Source organism: Euprymna scolopes, chromosome 7 (genome assembly GCF_053919585.1).
Source record: "Euprymna scolopes isolate OS-2025 chromosome 7, ASM5391958v1, whole genome shotgun sequence".
Lineage (NCBI taxonomy): Eukaryota > Metazoa > Mollusca > Cephalopoda > Sepiida > Sepiolidae > Euprymna > Euprymna scolopes.
In genome coordinates, this window is record NC_136488.1 from 139329444 (window position 1) to 139348556 (window position 19113).

At 35.4% G+C, this 19113-nt stretch overlaps 1 protein-coding gene across 1 annotated transcript in view; it reads left to right on the top strand.

Moving 5' to 3' along the window:
• LOC145280002 (A disintegrin and metalloproteinase with thrombospondin motifs 3-like) overlaps positions 1-19113 on the top strand; it is a 307054-nt gene that overhangs the window by 178445 nt on the left and 109496 nt on the right. Inside the window, exon 5 of the mRNA XM_080131625.1 lies at positions 12770-12942. Within this exon, the coding sequence (XP_079987751.1) occupies positions 12770-12942 (173 nt within the window). The remainder of the gene's footprint in view (positions 1-12769; positions 12943-19113) is intronic.

The following is a 19113-nucleotide window of genomic DNA, read 5'->3' on the forward strand; positions in this document are numbered from 1 at the left end:
CTTGCTTTTCAGCTAACTACAGCATGGTTGTCTTCAAGTCCAATGTAAACAGGTTCTTGAGCCGCTCCCTTAAATAATAAAATGCTACCAAATGTGCGCCACATTGCTGTCACATCTGGCAGGAGCTGCTAGGAAGAACTTATCCTGCCTTGACAGTTAAGAATAGACTTCGTGCCCTAGTAGGGGATACCCTTTTCTTTTCCCTGCAACCTCTTTCTCACAGAAGAGACATTGCGAGCCTGTCTCTGTTTGTATCGTTGGTTTCATGGCAAGTACTCGTCTGAGCTCTAATCTATGGTCCTCCCTCGCCAAGCATTCACGAGAAACACTATCAATAATTTCCCTCACTCTTATCTGTGCCTAAACATAACCGTAGATTCCTTCTTTCTAAGAACTGCACACCTGTGGAACTCTCTTCCGTTTACCTGCTTTCCAGCTGACTACAATATGGCCGTCTTCAAGTCCAATGTAAACAAGTTCTTGATTAGCCATTCCCCTTAAGTAATCTAATTTACCAAATTTACACTTCGTAACGATTACTATGATATTGTCCTTTTGACTACTGTGCACTCTTTAACCCTTATCCTTGAGTGGCCTCTGGGCCTTGATAACTGGTGATTCCTTTGTAAAAAAAATCTGATACTACACTTTATTCTTTTCTGTCCTCACTCAACGAATTAAAAAATCTTTCTCAACTGAGGTTATTTTTATCTTTTTACCCAATGTCTGTTTTTAGTACTGTAACTTTAGCAATATGTTGTGACTTCTGAATGGCGACGCGAGAAGTCGATAATTGCGACAACAAAAACGTTATGTTGCAGCTTGTTCGCCAAGCAGAACTGAACCTTTCTGATTTTAACCCTTCTGGTAGTTTTTTTTTTTTTTTTTTACTCCTTACAAAGCATATCGCCATTTGGACGTAAGGGGCTACTATTTGGGGCCATGTCTAGGAAAGATTAACAAGATATTTGTTTGTTACATTTAAACTCTGCCATATCAATCCAGCCAGGGAAGCAGGCAGAAGGAAGGGAATCCCAAATTCTAGCTGTTCGAGGGAAGAAACTATTAGAATAGAAAGCTTTCTGGCATTTAGGGACAACAACAGTGAAGGGGTGCGATCTTACTGCTAATCGAGTTTGTCGGAGATATGTATGTCAAGGGGGGTACAAGTGAAACAAGTTCATCAAAACACATTTCATTTAAATATTTGTAAAACAGGCACGGTGATACAACATTGCGGCGATGAGACAGGGGCTGGAGCTTAGTTGATAAAGTGGGACCGATTAGATTGACAATTATTTTTTTGGGGGGGGGCTATCTAAGAGGGAGAGACTAGTGGTAGATGCACCAACCCAGATGTGGCAACAATACTCTATGCTTGGGCGAATGGTGGCCTTGTAAAGGTAAAGGATACTCTCAGGCATGAGTAGTCTTCTAGCTGGTTTTTACCTAATGAAAAGGACCAGGGTACCACGTGACTATAAATGACACGTGGTAATTTTTTTTATTTTTCTTTCTAAGCTCGTCGCCTAAAAAAAATATTTTTTATATTGGGAAAGCTGGATTTTTTCCCCCACGTTAAAACCGATATTGTGTCTAACTCTGCCCTCCTGAGAAGGCAATTAAATCGTTGAATTCGGTATTTTCAGATAATGGTGGATGTATTTCGTTGGTTTTGTTAACATTTTTGTCATCTCTGCGAAACACAACGAAATGTAATTTTGCTTGTATATAAATGTAACAATATTTTCTTTTCGCATTATCTCATTTAATCGTTTTAACGTTTTATTCCGTAACTATTAGTTGGTAAGGAAGCGGCGGCATTTTTCTATCGCTAACTTTGGATGCTGGTGAATCGGCTGAAATTCGACTTCATTAATCTGACAATAACTATACAATACTTTTTCTTGTATTCTTTTAACTTTTATTTTATGGTAATCGCTCGAGACAAGGCATGAAGCCAGTTGATGTAATGAGCTAACAAGAACGGAAGCTGGTTATTGCAAAGACAGGAGATGCCTATTGACCTTAGTCTTGAAAATACCAAAGCTGTAAGTAGAAGGAAAACAGTAAGCAGGAAGAGAGTTCCACAATCTTGCAGCCCTTGGAAAGAAGCTGCTGGAATAGAAAGCAGTATTACAACGAGGTATTGAAACAGCGAATTAAAGACCTTTTAGACCAACGAGCCAAACGAGCTTGAACAAAGAAAGCAAGAAACAAATCCGACAATTCTGCGAAACGTGTGCCATAATAGTATTTGTAGAACAGATTGAGACTAGCAACATCACGTCTCTGAGAGAGGTTGCAGTGAAGAGGGCGTAAAGTTAATCAAATTATAAATATGTTTTTGTACTTCATAACGGTATTCAAGAAATTATCTAATCTTTTATTTCTATAAAGTTAAGTATGTTTATATGTTTGTATGCGCATGATTCAATCCTAAACTAATTAACCGATCATTATGACCTTTTTGGTTTTGTTTTACGGCATATCAACCCTTTTTGGTTCATTTAATGCAAAATCTAGTTGTTTTATTTATTTATTCTTTTTTTTTTTTAGGTTTTTATTCTTCAAGCTTTTTGTATCTTCAATCGTTAGTTTGTAATGTTTGGTTTGTTTGTTTTATAGTGGCTTTTATCGTTTTTGTTCCCTGCCCTGCAGAACATGAATGAGTTATGCTATGGGAGAGGGAAAAGAATTAAAGTATTAACGTTTGGTACATTTTAAGTTCGGAAACCAGTCAGGAAGCGGGGAAGATAGAAAGGGGAAAAGGGAAGAAGCAAAGGGGGGGGGCTTGTTTCTGATTTTGCAGAACATGAAGTTTTGCAAAAAGAAGTGGAAAAACAAAAAACATCAATGTTATGTGCATTTCGTCTCAAGAAGCCAATATCTTCAGACAGCCTGATCTGGTAGCACCAGTATGAATTGTTTAACGCAACTGATTGCTTATATGGGTTTAAATATGAGCTTTAATTAGTTTTATGTAAAAAGAAACAGAAGAATGGAACTCCTTCGTAAAAATTCAGATACCTCCGATTTTTGTAAATCTTTAACAATTGGAATTAAACATGAATTAATAAATATTCCCAAAATGTCAGATTTCTTAGAGTATTTTTAACAGTTTTTAAAATCATGATATAGACACAACCTCGAATTTGAAAAAAATCAAATATTTCAGATTTGCATCCAAGTTTATCCATAAACACTCGTCTAGTTACAACCACTATCAACAATTTCCCTCGCTCTCCATTTGTCTTTAAATTTAAACGCATTTCTCTGAACAAAGCTTCTTCTCTAAAACTGTCTCCTGTGGAACTCTGTACTGCGGGTCTGCTTTCTATCGAACTACAAAATGTTCATCTTCGAGTCCAATGTAAACAAATTCTCAAATCAAATTCTATTCAATTTTTACCACTAACGATCGCTACGCTGTTGTTTCAGTGACCATTGTTCACTCATTAACTCTTATCCTTACGTAGCCTGAATTTCATGGAGAAAAGTCAATAGACATCAACTAAGCAAAATTCCCTGAATTTCTTAAAATCCTTAAGCTTAAGTTTTTTACATTTTAGACTATTTTTTTTTTTAGAATCAAATAGAATTGTGTACAAAATTATAAGAATTCTAAACTTTAGTTTTTATAGTATTGTCTTGATTTTGATCTTCATAAGGAGGTATAAAACTGGTTCGGAGGGATTCATTTTATTCGTCCTGGATACGTGTATTCTTCTGATATATAAAGTAGTCATATGGGTGTATATGTTTGTCATCTATAGTTTTTTACTTGCTATATCAAGATCTCATGCTGGTTCGTCAGATTCTCTTGTCAGTTGTTACAAATGTTAATAAGAATAAAATATATAATTTGATTCGATTCCTTCAAGGATAGTCTTTGTCCTGGTCAAAATTATTTTTTAAATAGGCGCCATCTTAAAAAGACGTGACTCTGTATTCGTATATACGGAGTTACATCACTTTGATTGGAACCAAAAATAATATATTAAAAAATAAATTTTAACAAAAAAGGGGAAATCAAAACAAATTGCTTTCAAATGTATTCCCGGGCAACGCTGGGCATGCAAAAAGGTATAAATACTGCCTCATATATCTAGACTATACATAAATCGACCACTAGTCTTCCGCTCTTATACAAAAGATGCTGCTTATACAAAAGTAGATTTCGTAATGAAAATTGGAAAAGGTTCACATCAGTTCTTGATCAGAAAGGTATGTTTGATAATCAACATTGTAAAAAGTGAATTATTATCGATCTATTTGTCTATCTATTTATCTATCTATTCAATGATATTCTTAAAATAGTTTATATTGTGAGTTCTTTATTGTTTATAGAATAAACTATAGAAATGGGTTTTAGCTGAAGATGTTTAAATAAATTAGCTAGGTTATTTAAACAAAATAACCTTGGGCAGGCAGACATGGAAAGGTCACACGTTAGAGATACGTGTGCTTTTTGAATGATGACGTTATGGAACTGGGATCAGGAGGTCGGGAAGTTTAGAGTTGAGATTTGGAGTTTAGTCACGAGAGTGAATAGACGTACTTCAAGCCAGGAAGCGAGGCTGTGAAGAATAAGCATGTAGACGAAATGCAGACTCACGCAAAGACCATTTGAGACAACTGAAATAAATTTATATTTAAAAAAATATAAAGGGTTGTTCTTTGGTTTCACAAAAGAAGAAAGAACAGATGTCTCAGTTGGTTATGGTTGGTCATTTCACGTTTCGTCACGGAACTCAGCAGTGAAGATAAAAGAAAGAAAGGAATGAAGCATATATTATTCTTCTTATAAAAAATGATATTTTATGTAAATATGAACTGTAATATATACCCGTGTGAGAACTCTGATACAACATGACTCCGTTTATATGTCAATATCAAAACAACATACATACAATTTATACGTTTATAATTTGCTGCCGTTTGGAGAACAAAATATATCATCCTCTTATCCCTGACTATGTAATAAAATTGTTTTGGATATCTCCAACCTCTCTATAGAAAATATGACTGTTTGGGTGCCGACCCACCTTCGTATACAACAGGTAGTCACATGGTATTCAAAAATAAAACAAATTAAAAAGTGAAAGAAAATGTATGTATGTAATGAATGTATGTAACGTATGTAATCACACTGACACATCGGTTCTTATCAGATCAATGTTGAACCTGGCTAGTACCATGTGGGAATTCTAGGCGCTATATGTGCTATTTGTTTATCTCAGCATTGTTGCCAGTCGTCTTGGACGTCCACTTGCTACTGGTATTCAACAACGTTCTCAGGAGAGGTGTGGTTGAAGATTGCGCAACCCTTACCACAAAAACAATTTTCACGCCCAGGCACCCTTACAGTGGGTATCCATAGTCTGTCAAGACTGAAGGGAGCTATCATATATATATATAAATATATAATGGACATAATTTATAATAACCCTTCTAATTGAATACATATTGTTCGTCAGTTCATAAAGGCAGTATAATGTAATTAGCAAGATAACATATCCTGTAAAAGTATATATACGTATTATGTTTTCTGTAAATTACAGTATATTAAAAGTTGAAATGTTTTGTGCTCATGTGTGATTGACCTACGTAAAACGAAATGTTTTTAAAATATATTCCCGTCATGAAATCAATCCTCTCTTCAAATCAACAAGTTTAATTAAATAAAAATGTAACAGAGCGCGGACGCGCGTATGGTAGCTGTCTGCAAATGACTGAGCCGAGTGCGAAATGACGTCAAGGCAAAAAAGAAGGAAAAGATTATTGAAAAAAAAAAATGGTGTACGCAGACCTGGAATCACGTCAGAGAAAAGGGAGCAGTATTCGAAAAATGTTCGAGACACGTAGCCTGCGAGCAGGAGTACATCAGAAGGACAGATAGACGCACGGTGGATTAGAGCGGCAGGAAAGAACCTGTAAACAAATGTGTGTATGTAATATATATATATATATCGGTTGTTTCACCAAGGAAAACAAGAGTCGAGTTGTTCTTTTTATGTTCCTTGCGACAATCTACAATGTGTTGGGTCCGTAATATTAACACGCGTGTAACGTTACATGTAGAGTGATGTTTTAAATGAGGTCCGGTCAGATAATTTAGATTTTATGGCGTGGAGTCTATATGCACTGAACATTGTAACTTGGTGAACGCGGTGTTTAAAAGGCGAACCCAATGCGTATAACCTTTTTATTGAAGACTCCAGCAGCTTTGTCTCTGGTGTTTTCTCAAATGGTTCTTGGGGTCTTGGATGAACGCACATCGTGTTCTATATGAGAACATAGATGTGATTGTTTTCTAAATCCCTCGTTGTGATTAAGGTGTGTATTAATCCCATGTATACCATTTAATTGATTTGTAAATTATGCCACACGTGCTGTAGGAGACCTGACGCGTGAAATCGTACCGATGAAGGTTTTTTTGCTGTTGTTAGCATGACGTTTATTATACATAAAATTGGCTAGCCTGTGTCTTGTCATTGCCCGGGAAATTAGATTAAATCAACCTCTACCATATATAAATTCAGCCATCGGTATGACACAAAACTGTAGTCACGCTTTAAGAACTTAAGTTGCCATTCTTCATAGAATGGTAGCATCTGTCATAATTTCAACTGCAGACTAAATAAAATTTATTCTAGATATAATTCAAAATGACATCCTTTCACATTTTTCCAGTTTGTCAGCTTTTTAGTATAGGGAATCTCTTTAGTTATGATGACTTTTAGGTGAACTCTGGCCTAGAGCTGTTTAATATATCAAAACACTATTGAAAAAGTGTGGTAAGTCGTCATAAACAAATAGAAATTTAGCATATCTATAGTAGATTTACAGTGAGATCGACTTTACTATATATTGTAGATAGCGTATATGATTGAGTGATCGCTTATTTACAAAATCTACGTATATAAAAATAAACAGGTTAACATGCCATGCAAATAAATATAAACTCTCTCTCTCTCTCTCCCATATACACACACACATATATATAATTATTTACTATAATAATTATCAAATACCAACAGACACTAGTGTTTCATCCTTTCCGGAATCATCAGTGCAGGGTGTCACGATTAACAACAGTCGATAGATTCGAACCCGGCAACAGAAGCCATCTCTGGCTTCATTAGCAAGGACCTAATCCATTTGGCCACCGTTAACCGCGAGAAATACTGTTGAAATTTAAGCATTTATTTTTTTAAGTTTTTTAATGTCTGTCAGTGATCTAATCATTATATGAGGATTTGCGCATCCATATATATGAAGATACAGACGCTTGGAGCCGAACATTTCACAAATGACGTTTTAATGAGAATCCGGACAAAAAAGAAAAATACAAATAGAAAAAAAACGTGTATTCAAAATTTGAATCGAATGAAAGAAATTGTTTCACATTCACAAGCTTGAAATAACTGCGCCTGGACAACGCCGTATTCCTTCGCTAGTTCGGAAACTAATATAACAGAAAATCAACAAAGTGCTTCGGATTTTTAGTCGCGTGCAAGCGACTCTATAAGTCACTTTGTCGATCGGTTTGTCGGCCTGTCCGTAACACTTTTGTGCTTGGCCTTTTTGGTTAAGATCAAAGGTCTGTTGTTAATAGATGCTGTTCTTAGCTTTTCTTGGCCTTTTGGCCAAGATCAAAGTGTAGTATCTTTCCGGCAGATACTGCAAGCTATGACTAGCTATGACTAGCTATGACTAGCAAAGACCAGATGTGGGGGCAACCCCACATGCCTGACCTTTAACCAGCTCCCATTTCCCACCTCTCGGGAGCTGGTCCCCTTTTCCCTTCCCCCTCCCTTCACTCCTCACATTAAAAATTGGCCTTGTGCCTAATTTGCTCGGTGGGGGAGCAAATAAATACCATCTGTTCCGGCAGATACTGCAAGCTATGACTGGCTATGACTAGCAAAGACAAGATGTGGGGGCAACCCCACATGCCTGACCTTTAACCAGCTCCCAGTTCCCACCTCTCGGGAGCTGGTCCCCTTTTTCCCTTCCCCCTCCCTTCACTCCTCACATTAAAAATTGGCCTTGTGCCTAATTTGCTCGGTGGGGGAGCAAATAAATACCATCTGTTCCGGCAGATGCTGCACTTAAGATAATTTGTACCAGTCAATGGAGGGGAAACCCTCTATACTGGGACAATTATTATTTTTGGTAACCAGAGTGCCCCCTTTTTGCCTACTTTTAGGGGAGCTGGTTTTTACCTCACATTAAAAACGGCCTTGTGCCTAATTTGCTCAGTGGGGGAGCAAATAAACACCATCTGTTCCGGCAGATGCTGCAAGCTGTGACTGGCAAAGACCAGATGTGGGGGCGGCCCCACATGCCTGACCTTTAGCCGGCTCCCATTTCCCACCTCTCGGGAGCTGGTCCCCTTTTTCCCTTCCCCCTCCCTTCACTCCTCACATTAAAAATTGGCCTTGTGCCTAATTTGCTCGGTGGGGGAGCAAATAAATACCATCTGTTCTTACTACACGCTGTACTTATTGTGATATATAGTGGGGGATCACTTTTCTGTATTAATTTAATGTAAAATGATCACCCACTTTATAAACAGTCTCAAAGCCATTTAAGTCATTCTTCAGATGATTCAAGTTGTTTTTGAAGGATTCCAGTTATTTTCTAAGCATTCAAGTCCTTCTTTAGGTCATTCAATTCATCCTTAAGTTCATTAAAGTCATTCCAAGTCATTTACTTTTTATTTATTTAAGTCATTTCAACCCATTTTTCGGTCATTTTAGTTTATCTTTAAGAATTTCATGTCAATCCTACATTCACGCATTCATTCATTACACGAGAGCACGCGACTAATCGCTATCGGCCTTGTTTTGGACATGAGGGTTCATAATTATTTGATTACTTTTCTCATCTTATTTTCACGTCGTTTCGGCCGATATAATCTTTATTGGTTTCTTTTCAACATATTCCGACGCCCTACATACACACATACACGTATATATAATCTTTTCGCAGACATCGATGATCATGGCCCTTCAGTCCCTTCTGCATTCAAGCCATTTCACCATTATGTTCTTTTCAGTATAGTATCAATTATGTTACAATTACTTGCTAAAGGGGGCAGTGCTCATGCAAAGCAAGTAGTCTTAGCCATTGTACCTCAATCAGTATCATTTGCCTAACGCAACGAAAATTCCGGAATAAGCTAGCAAGCTTCTCACCAGTTTACTCATAACCTGCCTGCCGTGATTTCACGTTCTTTGATCGGTGAGCCAAGTGGGTACGACTATGACCAAGGAGTTGTCATTGGCTAGCGGAAGGGCAGAAGCGCCTTACTGCTCCGGGTGGGGGAAGTGCTTTAACCTCGTCACCATCTACAACGTTTAGTATTCCCAAATGGTCACCCACCTTGTACTGGCCAGATTCATCGTTGCTTAACTCGGAGATCTGGCGAGAACCGGTGGGTCAACGTGATTATATTATGATAAAGCCGTAGTCTTATCTGTTTTTTTTATTCGTTTGTCCCAGTATACGTCATATATGACGCCATAGCAGATGACGTCATATATAACAACTTCACACATGGCATCATAGCAAAAAGGTATAGTTCAAAAAGGAGGGGGGACAAAAATGAAACTAAAGATTCCCGGGCAACGCCGGGTACATTTTCTAGTGTGTGTATGTATATATATATATATGTGTGTGTGTGTGTGTGTGTTTCTGTTCTCATTTTTCACTGATTTCTCAGTAAAACGAACAACTTATTTGGTATCGAGTTTTTTTTTTTTTTTTTTTTTTTTTCGGATGTGTAAGTATAGTTTCAAACAATATCGAATTATGTTATTATAAATGAAGGCAAAATCTGTTATATTTCACTAATAGCCTGTTCGAAACCGAAGCGCATAACTGGGCACCAATTCTGAGGTACACGTAGACGCTACGAAAATTTCTTTGTTTCACGTTGCAGATGAGTTCTTCGCCAATTAACGGTATTCGGACTTTTAATAGATTAATGTCTGAAGAGGTTGCATCGTTTTGTCATGAAAACAGACCAAACGTCTATCTCTTTCTCTTTACGTTGAACAATAATGGAAACTGTTTACGCATGAAACATTCAAATCAATTATTGATTCAAAATTTACTTGTTTAGTCGTATATTACGGTCCCAGACATCCACAGACAATGCCAGTTATGCTTGCTTGCTCTCTCTCTCTCTCTCTCTCTCTCTCTCTCTCTCTCTCTCTCTCTAACACCCCTTTCTCTATAAATGATAAATGAAGCTATTCTTAAAAAGTTAGTTTACATTCGAGGTTCTAAGTCTTGTAACCTTTGCATATCTGAAGCTATAAGTATAATTACTTCCCTTAAAGTGTCAACTTAATCAATTCCAAAAGTGAACTTATTTCTCAATGTAAACATAAGAAAAAATCAAATATAACCAATTTGAAATTACTTAGCTAATTTCTTAAACTATCGGCTATATATTTACTTAATATAAGAGATTTTTTCTATTCGTCTTTGTGTGTGTGTGTGAAACTAAAGGAGCTACTGTGTTTTAACCCTGACCTTATATCTGCGTATATGTCTGTTTTTATACACAATGTGTGAATGTTTGTGTATGTATATATGAATGTATGCATAAATTATGCATCTATATATACATATGTCTTTGCATAATTACATGTGTGTGTCTCTCAATTGCTTGTGAGTGAGTTATCTCCTTTAGTCTCGCCTCTTATCCTATATTTTATTTTTATATATATGTGTGTGTATGCATTTATGCATTTATATATGTATATGCGTACAATTATAATTATATAATAGTTTATTAAACCATCAGTAACACCCTCACTCATTTTAACTTATTTTTAAATTTAAATTACATAAATCTGAATTATCGTCCTTACTCAATTCTGTTCTGGTCTGGGTCAAATTGACCTCAACTGACCTATATTTATCGGTTCTAAAAATTGATTTAGGAAGATGATTATCTATCTGCCACTTTTCACCCTTTTTACTCTCCTCCTATCTCAACTATGTCTGTCTCTTTCTCCTTTTTTTTTACTTAATAATATTCTTTCTTTCTCTTCTCTGTTCTTTTTCATTTTTCCTTTCTTTTTCTTACTACCCGATTTTTCATTTTCAATTTTAACTTTAACACTTTCATTTGCCTTATCGGTTACTTTTTTAAACAACGTTTTACATAAAAAAAAAATGGAACTTCACTTCTCCATGATCAGATGAGCGTTTTTCTGGAAACTGTAATTTACCCTGGACATTTATAATTTTGTTTTCTTATGGATTACCAATCGATTTGCAATACTCCTTTTCAAATCACGGCTCTGTATACGAAATCTAGACCCATTAAAGTATCATATTTAAGCATATTTTACGACTAGGCCAAGCCGGGTGACCCTCGACCCTCCTCCCGCTATTGTGTGTGTATATATATATATATATATATATATATATATATATATATATATAGTAATAACCTTGTCTGTGTGATGAACGGTGTCTAGCAAGCTATTCTGTCAATTTTTGGTTTGAAACTTGTTATATTGTGAATTCGGGCCCGTAAATAGATGTTTAAGGGGTTAAAATTGAACTTTGCAAGCGTAAGTCGATTTTAATTGCTCTACTACATATGCATTTGTATATGTTAAACTGCGTTAATTTTTTGAGTTTTGATATTCATCTGTCCTAAGCTAAGATAGCGAATAACGCTATGGAGCTAAATGTTTGGTATCAATTCTATCTGCTAGATTCCAAGTTATATTTTAATTTAAAATCACTACTATATATTAAGTATAAATTGACTCTATTATAATAAATACGACATCTGCATGAATTATATTTTAGTGCATTTTACGACGGAGGTCAGTCGACCTGGTAGCTAGTACAGTATTAAATATCCCAGAGTATTTTATTTTCTTAAGTTTCCTTTTTCCGGGGTGTTATTTCTTTTTAGTTTATTTTATTACTAGCAGGCCGCGCAGCATTGCCCCGTCGTAAAATATGCTTAAATATATTTCGATTCATGCGTATTTCGTATTTCTTATATTATATACTGAACCCAATATATAGTAATGATTTAAAATGTTTAAAAAAATTACTCCTGCGCCACCACCGAGAAACGTTTAGCTTACGATTTACTTTTTCCTTTGACGTTAATGACTGTACTATGAAGACATATTTTCCGCAAAGCTAAAAATTAAAACATGAACCAATAGCTATTACGTTACGCATGCATATTCGTAATGCCGTCGTTCGACCTTCACCTGGCAAATTCCATTTTTTTTTTTTAATTTTCACATCTTTGCATTGATTTTCCCTAAAACTCAAATATAAAGTTTCGCATCGGTTCGAGTATCCTATTCAATTTTCATGTCCGTAGACAAAAAACTGAGAGGAGTTTGGTAGGCAAATTTTTTAAACAAAATATATACGCATACATAAATATAGTTTTGTGTTTACTATAATCTTTTTACGCAAATATTACACAAATATAAATCATGTAGAATATCTGCATGAATATAATTACAGGTAATAGTTAACTAAACATTATCCTCCCATAAGAAAATCGGAAAAAAAATAATTGGGAATTAATCTAAAATGAATGTTTAAAAGAATATGCAAATTAGCTATGTCTTATTGCAGATGAATGCAGTTCTCACGATCCATATATAAAAAAAGTGGTATTTTGATATGAATATCAATACAAGAAAAAATTATGGGTGTATAGATTGCTTTACTTTTTGAAACGCTTGTTTTATATTTTCAGGAGCTAAACTACTTCACAAACAGAAGGTTTATAAAGAACAGCTTCTACAACGTAATCGGCGAGACATTCCTGCCAACTATTTCCTGGAAGTGCTCTTGGTAACTGACAACACGCTCATCAATTTCCATGGCAAAGATAATGCGCAACAATACTTGTTGGCAATCATCAATATCGTAAGCAAAACAGACAAATCCATTTCTTCTCAATTTAATGATCTTCAAAAGAATTAAATTAAATTGCTACATTTTTTTTAGAAAGAACAGATTTACTCTCAGAATCTCTAACTCTAATCCCTTCCCTATATATATATATATATATATATATATATATATATATAAGTTATAAAATGTATATGGCGATTAAGCTGCACTGAATATTCTGCGTTTAATCCACTTTAGGATTCTTCAGGCTTATGCGCGAATTCTGTGGTTGTTTTTCGTTTTTATATGCTCCTCTTCTATTGAAATTTTAGTTAGCCAATCAGCTTACTAGTATCCACCACGCCCTTCCTATCAGCCAATGAGAATGCATTTATCGGACAAAGGCCTATTTGACCTCTGGTTGACCTGTTCCTTTGTGTGTGCTCTATTTAGCCTGGATATTTAGCTTATTGATCTTTTTTAAATCTAGGTTAGTGTTTTTTTTTGTGTGTACGCATATATATATATTTATATATAAACTAACATTAAAAACAACTAACCTAAATTTAAAAAAGATCAATAAGCTAAATATCCAGGCTAAATAGAGCACACACAAAGGAACAGGTCAACCAGAGGTCAACTAGGCCTTTGTCCGATAAATGCATTCTCATTGGCTGATAGGAAGGGTGCGGTGGATAGTAGTAAGCTGATTGGCTAACTAAAATTTCGATAGAAGAGGAGCATATAAAAGCGACAAACAACCACAGAATTCGTGCATAAGCCTGAAGAGTCCTAAAGTGGATGAAACGCAGAATATTCAGTGTAGCTTAATCGCCATATACATTTTATAACTTACTAACTCTACCGACGTATTGAGCACTTTTGAAGTAAATACTTAAAGCTTACGCATAAATCTATACTTTCGTATATTAATTTTATGTGAGTAAATTAAGTAGTTATATATATAAGCTGAATGTCTGTTTGTGTGTTTGGTCACGAATAGGCTCCAATATGGTTGGCTATTTTAAAAAGCTGATTACATATAATGATAGATGTATCGAGACACAGGAATGGGTATGTTTGATCTGGCAGAACGGTGGTTCACTAAAATTGTGGGGTCTGCCTTCGCGCCTGGCCTCCATAGAATGGAAATGGGCACAAACTTTAATAAAGACTTTTCATATCTATCTGCATAAGTATACTTTGATAAGTATGTTTCAGTTTGAAGAAATATGGTATAATAAAATTATGGGGTGTTCGGTCACATCTGACCTCCATAGAATGGAATATGTCACAAAGTTTAACAAGGTTTTTTAATATAGATCCACAGAATATTGTGATAAGTGTTTCAGTGTGAACAGGTATGGTATAATAAATTATGGGGTTTATCTATTTTATTTTTACTTTTAATCATAGTTTGCTTTGGTTTTGATACCCCCCAATTCAACCCAAATTTACAACCCTTCCTTTTCATAACCTATCATACTTTCATAAATCAGTCCATTTTCTGTCGGCTGTTTTTGAACCCAGTCAACGCCGGGTACTTTTGCTAGTGTGTATATATATATATATATATATATATGAACTTATTTTTCCCTATGATTTTGACCTTAATAGGATTAAAAATCAAGACATTTCATGCAAATGAAATATATACAAACTGCAGCACAATATCAGATGTTATAGGCATATTACCTCTCCACTTCCTCGATAATCGTAGATTTCTATGTTTCCTGCTGGGAGTTAACTGCCAAAATCGGTTAGGATCAATGGAAGTAGTAAAGTCTTTTCTCTCTAATTAATTCCTCCTTCTCCATCACCCATTTACACCGTTGCGGGATCGTTCACAAGGGACAGTTACGAACGAACGCCGATTTCGGTTTTCTTTACTTCGTAGTTGTTTAAAAAAACTGGAATGGAATTTTAACGTTCCTTTTCGTTCTATGCTTTCTACTGGGTGAAACGCAACATGGACTTAACCGAATCGAAAGGTTATTTATGCATTTTTTTCGCTTTTCACTGTGTTTGTTTTTGTTTTTCCGAACACGTTCATCATTTTTTCCCCCTTATTTTTGCTTGTTGTTCTTCCGATTTCTTTTTTAAAGAAGTTTTACGTTTGTTCGCTGTTTTTTTTTCGATTTTTTAAAGAAGTTTAACATCGTTTTTTTTTTTTTAATATTTAAACAGGGTTATTACTTTGTTTATTCTTTACTTTACCCCCCCCCCTCCTTACACACCTCCAAACAACCGGGCAACGCCGAGTACCCCCGCTAGTATTATATGTAATGAACTTTGTGAGTTCGTTCCCTATGGACCTTAAAACGGCTGGGTCGATTTGTATTAAATTTCACTCGAAGGTACTCTATGTGCCTGGCAGTGTTCTTAGATATGTTTTGTATCGGAAGATCTTCGATAAGTATCGATACTCGAAATAATTCGATGAAAGAAATAAACATGAGATTTTTTTTTACCAAAGTTAACATCTTACGCAGCCTAACATCCAAAGTGAACTTGAGAAGTTTTATAACCGCACAAGCCGAAAGGCTCAACATATAAAATCAACAGTAGGTTCTTTGGTTAGACAGAGGAGCGTTTGAAATAAATGTTTCTATTTAGAGCACAATTGAAATATGATACATTACTTTTGCATTTTAAACTTTAATTCAAGCCATTATATATATAAAAATAATTTTATATAACCAAGAGTTTCTCTACAGTGCAATGTATTGTAAACTAAGTCACTGCAAGAGGCATATGAAACTTTCTCCCGATGCACTGCAGTGAGTCCCCAACTAGAGCAGGCAATAAATCGATTTGATTGAAAAATAGGCAATTTAATCGATTTCGATGCCAATTAAAATACGGGAGTGTGAAACATTCGTTGATTATTGTTCAATCCCGGGCGACGTCGAGTCACCTTGCGAGTACTTACATAATTATATTTAGATAAGTTTCTATGAATTTTCCATAGTCCAAGTTACATCCCAGTAACTTCCGTTGTCTACTGCGACGAAGGAGTTTCATACCTACCGAATCCAAACCGCCCGTAAAGCCTCTTGTTAAGAAGCTATGTGCGAGAGACCAAATGCGAATGCCCAGTATTTTGGGTTTTGCATATGTTAATAATCTACTTGCGTTAACAACGAGTCGTTTTAAAAGGCGGAATACAACGACCTGAGGCAGTAGGTAAACAGGAGTGTAGACGAAATGTTTTTTGCTGAGGCTTTGGTAATTAGTTACCCAGAAAAATAATTGGCAGTGATATCAATACTCGGATTTAGTATTTGCTTACCGAATCTAAAACGCCGATGATGCTTTGTTTGTCGAAGCCACGTGCAAGAGGTCACAGGCGCGTGTTCAGTATTTGGTTTATTTTTTCATGGCGGGCAGGATACAACGACGAGAAAAAGAAAAGACTGTGCGAAGGATTTGGTAATCAATTGGTCAGAAAAGAAATTCGCATTTACGATTCTTCAACTTTCTGAAATATGTTTGGACTGCAGTTGTCTGAGCGTTTTTGTTAATTTTATTATGTTTTCTGAAAATTTCGTGCAGTTCGTAATAAAGATTCCCGAGTTCAACAAGATGTACCTGAAAAAAAAAAGGGGGGCGGATCGGTTGAAACGTTGTGAGGATAAGTCACAAAATGAGAACAATATTCCGAAAAATCCAAATAATACAAAAACAGATGAAGGGAATGATTTTAGCGTTTTAAATTCTATTTAATATTTACTTTGTGAATAATTTAGAGTTGACATTTATTGTATGGAAAAGAAACAAAACCAAAACAAAAACTTCAACAGAAATTTATCAAAGTACTAGCGGGGATACCCGGCGTTGGCCGAGTGTTTGTTTCCGGGACGGGGGGAGTTTTAAAAAATGTTATGGTAGGTAAGTAGGAAGTATCAAACCCGGAGTCATGAGTAAAAGTAGGAAAATAAAGTGTGAAAAAAAACAAAAAAAAAACATCTGCAACGTTAACAGTTCGGCCACCAAGAAAAGTCCATTCCAGTTGTTTAGGAAAAAAAAACAAAAAACAAAAAAACGACTACGGTAGGTCGGCGCGAACGTGAAAATATAATGTGAATTGTCCAGCACGCTAACCACTACGCCACAGAGCACTGCAGCTTAGTTTAGTGATTTTAAATAATTTCACATGAAAGAACTACGAAGCCAAACCGGTGTTCTCTTCTCAACTGTTCCTTGTGAACGATCCCCAAACGGTATTAAGTGGTGGCAGGGGGAGGAGGAATTTATTAGAGAGAAAATATTTTACCACTTCCATTGATCTTAACCGATTTTGGCCGTGACTTCTCAGCAGAAAAAGTATAGAAATCTAAGATTATCGAGGAATTTGAGAAATAATAAGCCTATAACACACCTCAGATATTGTTCTGCCGTTTGTGCATATTATATTTGCATGAAATATCTTGATTTTTAATCCTATTAAGGTCAAAATCAGACGGGAAAAAATGAGTATATTTTATTTATATAGAGATAAATTAAAAAATTAACGAATTTTTGACAATTTTTCTATTGCATTTTTTTTTTTTTTTTTTTACTAAATATTTTACTTCAATTATTTACGAGGTGCATTCAATAAGTTTTCGTACTTTTTTGTACACGCATTTAAAATTGTCGTAGACTCTTGCAAATCCAGTATGTTATTGATATACTACTAATGAGATGACTGGCCAATTTTTATAATTTCAGGTTCAAAGGAACAGCTATAGCAGGAATTGGAGTACGTCCTACTAAAGTCTGATTGTCACAGCTGGCGAATTTTAAAAATGCAATCTGGACGCGAAGACTCTTTAGAAGAACGATATGCAATAGAATTCTGTTTAAAACTTGGAAAAAGAATCACAGAAACTTATGGAATGCTTCAGATTGCTGTTGGACTATCTTGTGTAAATCGAGCCTCAGTTTGGAGTGGCATAAGAGATTCAATGAAGGCAGAAAGTCTGTAAGGGATGATGAAAGGTATGGGAAGAGTAAGGAAGTCAGAACATTTGCTAAATAAAGATTTCCATGCATAAGGACCGTCATGTGTGTATAGAGATAATAAGTGCACAATTTGATGTCAGTGTGGGAACTGTATAAACAATTATTCACGAGGAACTGAAGATGTGGAAGATTAGCGCTAATGCACCAGTCCATAATTCCATCCTGGTCACGGGATATTTGAGAAAGATCAGCATCATGACAGTTCCTCACCCTCCCTATACGCCATATCTTGCTTCCTATGACTTTTGGTTATTTCCTAAGCTCGAAGAAAACCTTAGAGGCTGTCGTTATGAGACAATTGAGATGAAAGAAACAGTGACATGCTCACACAAAAGGACTTCCATGCGGCCTTCTAGAAATTCTTGGAACGATACAAGTGCATTGCAGCCGTGGGAGATTACTTCGAAGGTGACTAGAGTTTCATGTGTGTACTATCAATAAAAGTGCCTATACGAAAAATTCTGGAAACTTATTGAAAGCTCATTCGTAATTAGCCAGATTCTTTCTTTTTTTTCTTTCTTTTTTCTTTTTTTCTTTCTTTTTTCTTTTTTTCTTTCTTTTTTCTTTTTTTCTTTTTTTCTTTTTTCTTTTTTCTTTCTTTTTTCTTTTTTTCTTTTTTATCTTTTTTTTCTTTTCTTTTTTTTTTCCTTTTTTTTTTTTTTTTTTTTAAATAGCGCAATAATCGGATGTTGGTGTTTTGTCGTCTGTATACTAATGAAATGATATTAATAATAGCTTGAAGAAAATAGTTTTGTGAGGATGAGTGTATTTTTTATTTATTAAGAAGACTTTAAATAAGAAAAATGACTACTAAACTATATATATATATATATATATATATATATATATATATATATATAACGTCTTGGGCTTCAGTTTTATGACCATCAGTTAAAGAAAAACAAATTTTCTTAATAGTTTTTCTCCATTTTCTAAAGTTTATTCTGTAACTCTAAACATCCTCCTTTTAGAAAACGCGAGTACAGAAAAAAAAATGACTAGAAAACAGATCTGTCGCGATCTAGCTCTGGGAGATTCTGTCTAAACTAATGATGCTGCGTGGTGCCATTTTCTTTTTCTTTTTTTTTTCTTTTTTTTTTTTAAGCAAACGGCAAAACAATGCGACACAGATGATAGGGTTACTGCTGCTGTAGGTGCGAGGTTCGGTAGGCAATGCGCTTGGCTATGTTAGAAGAA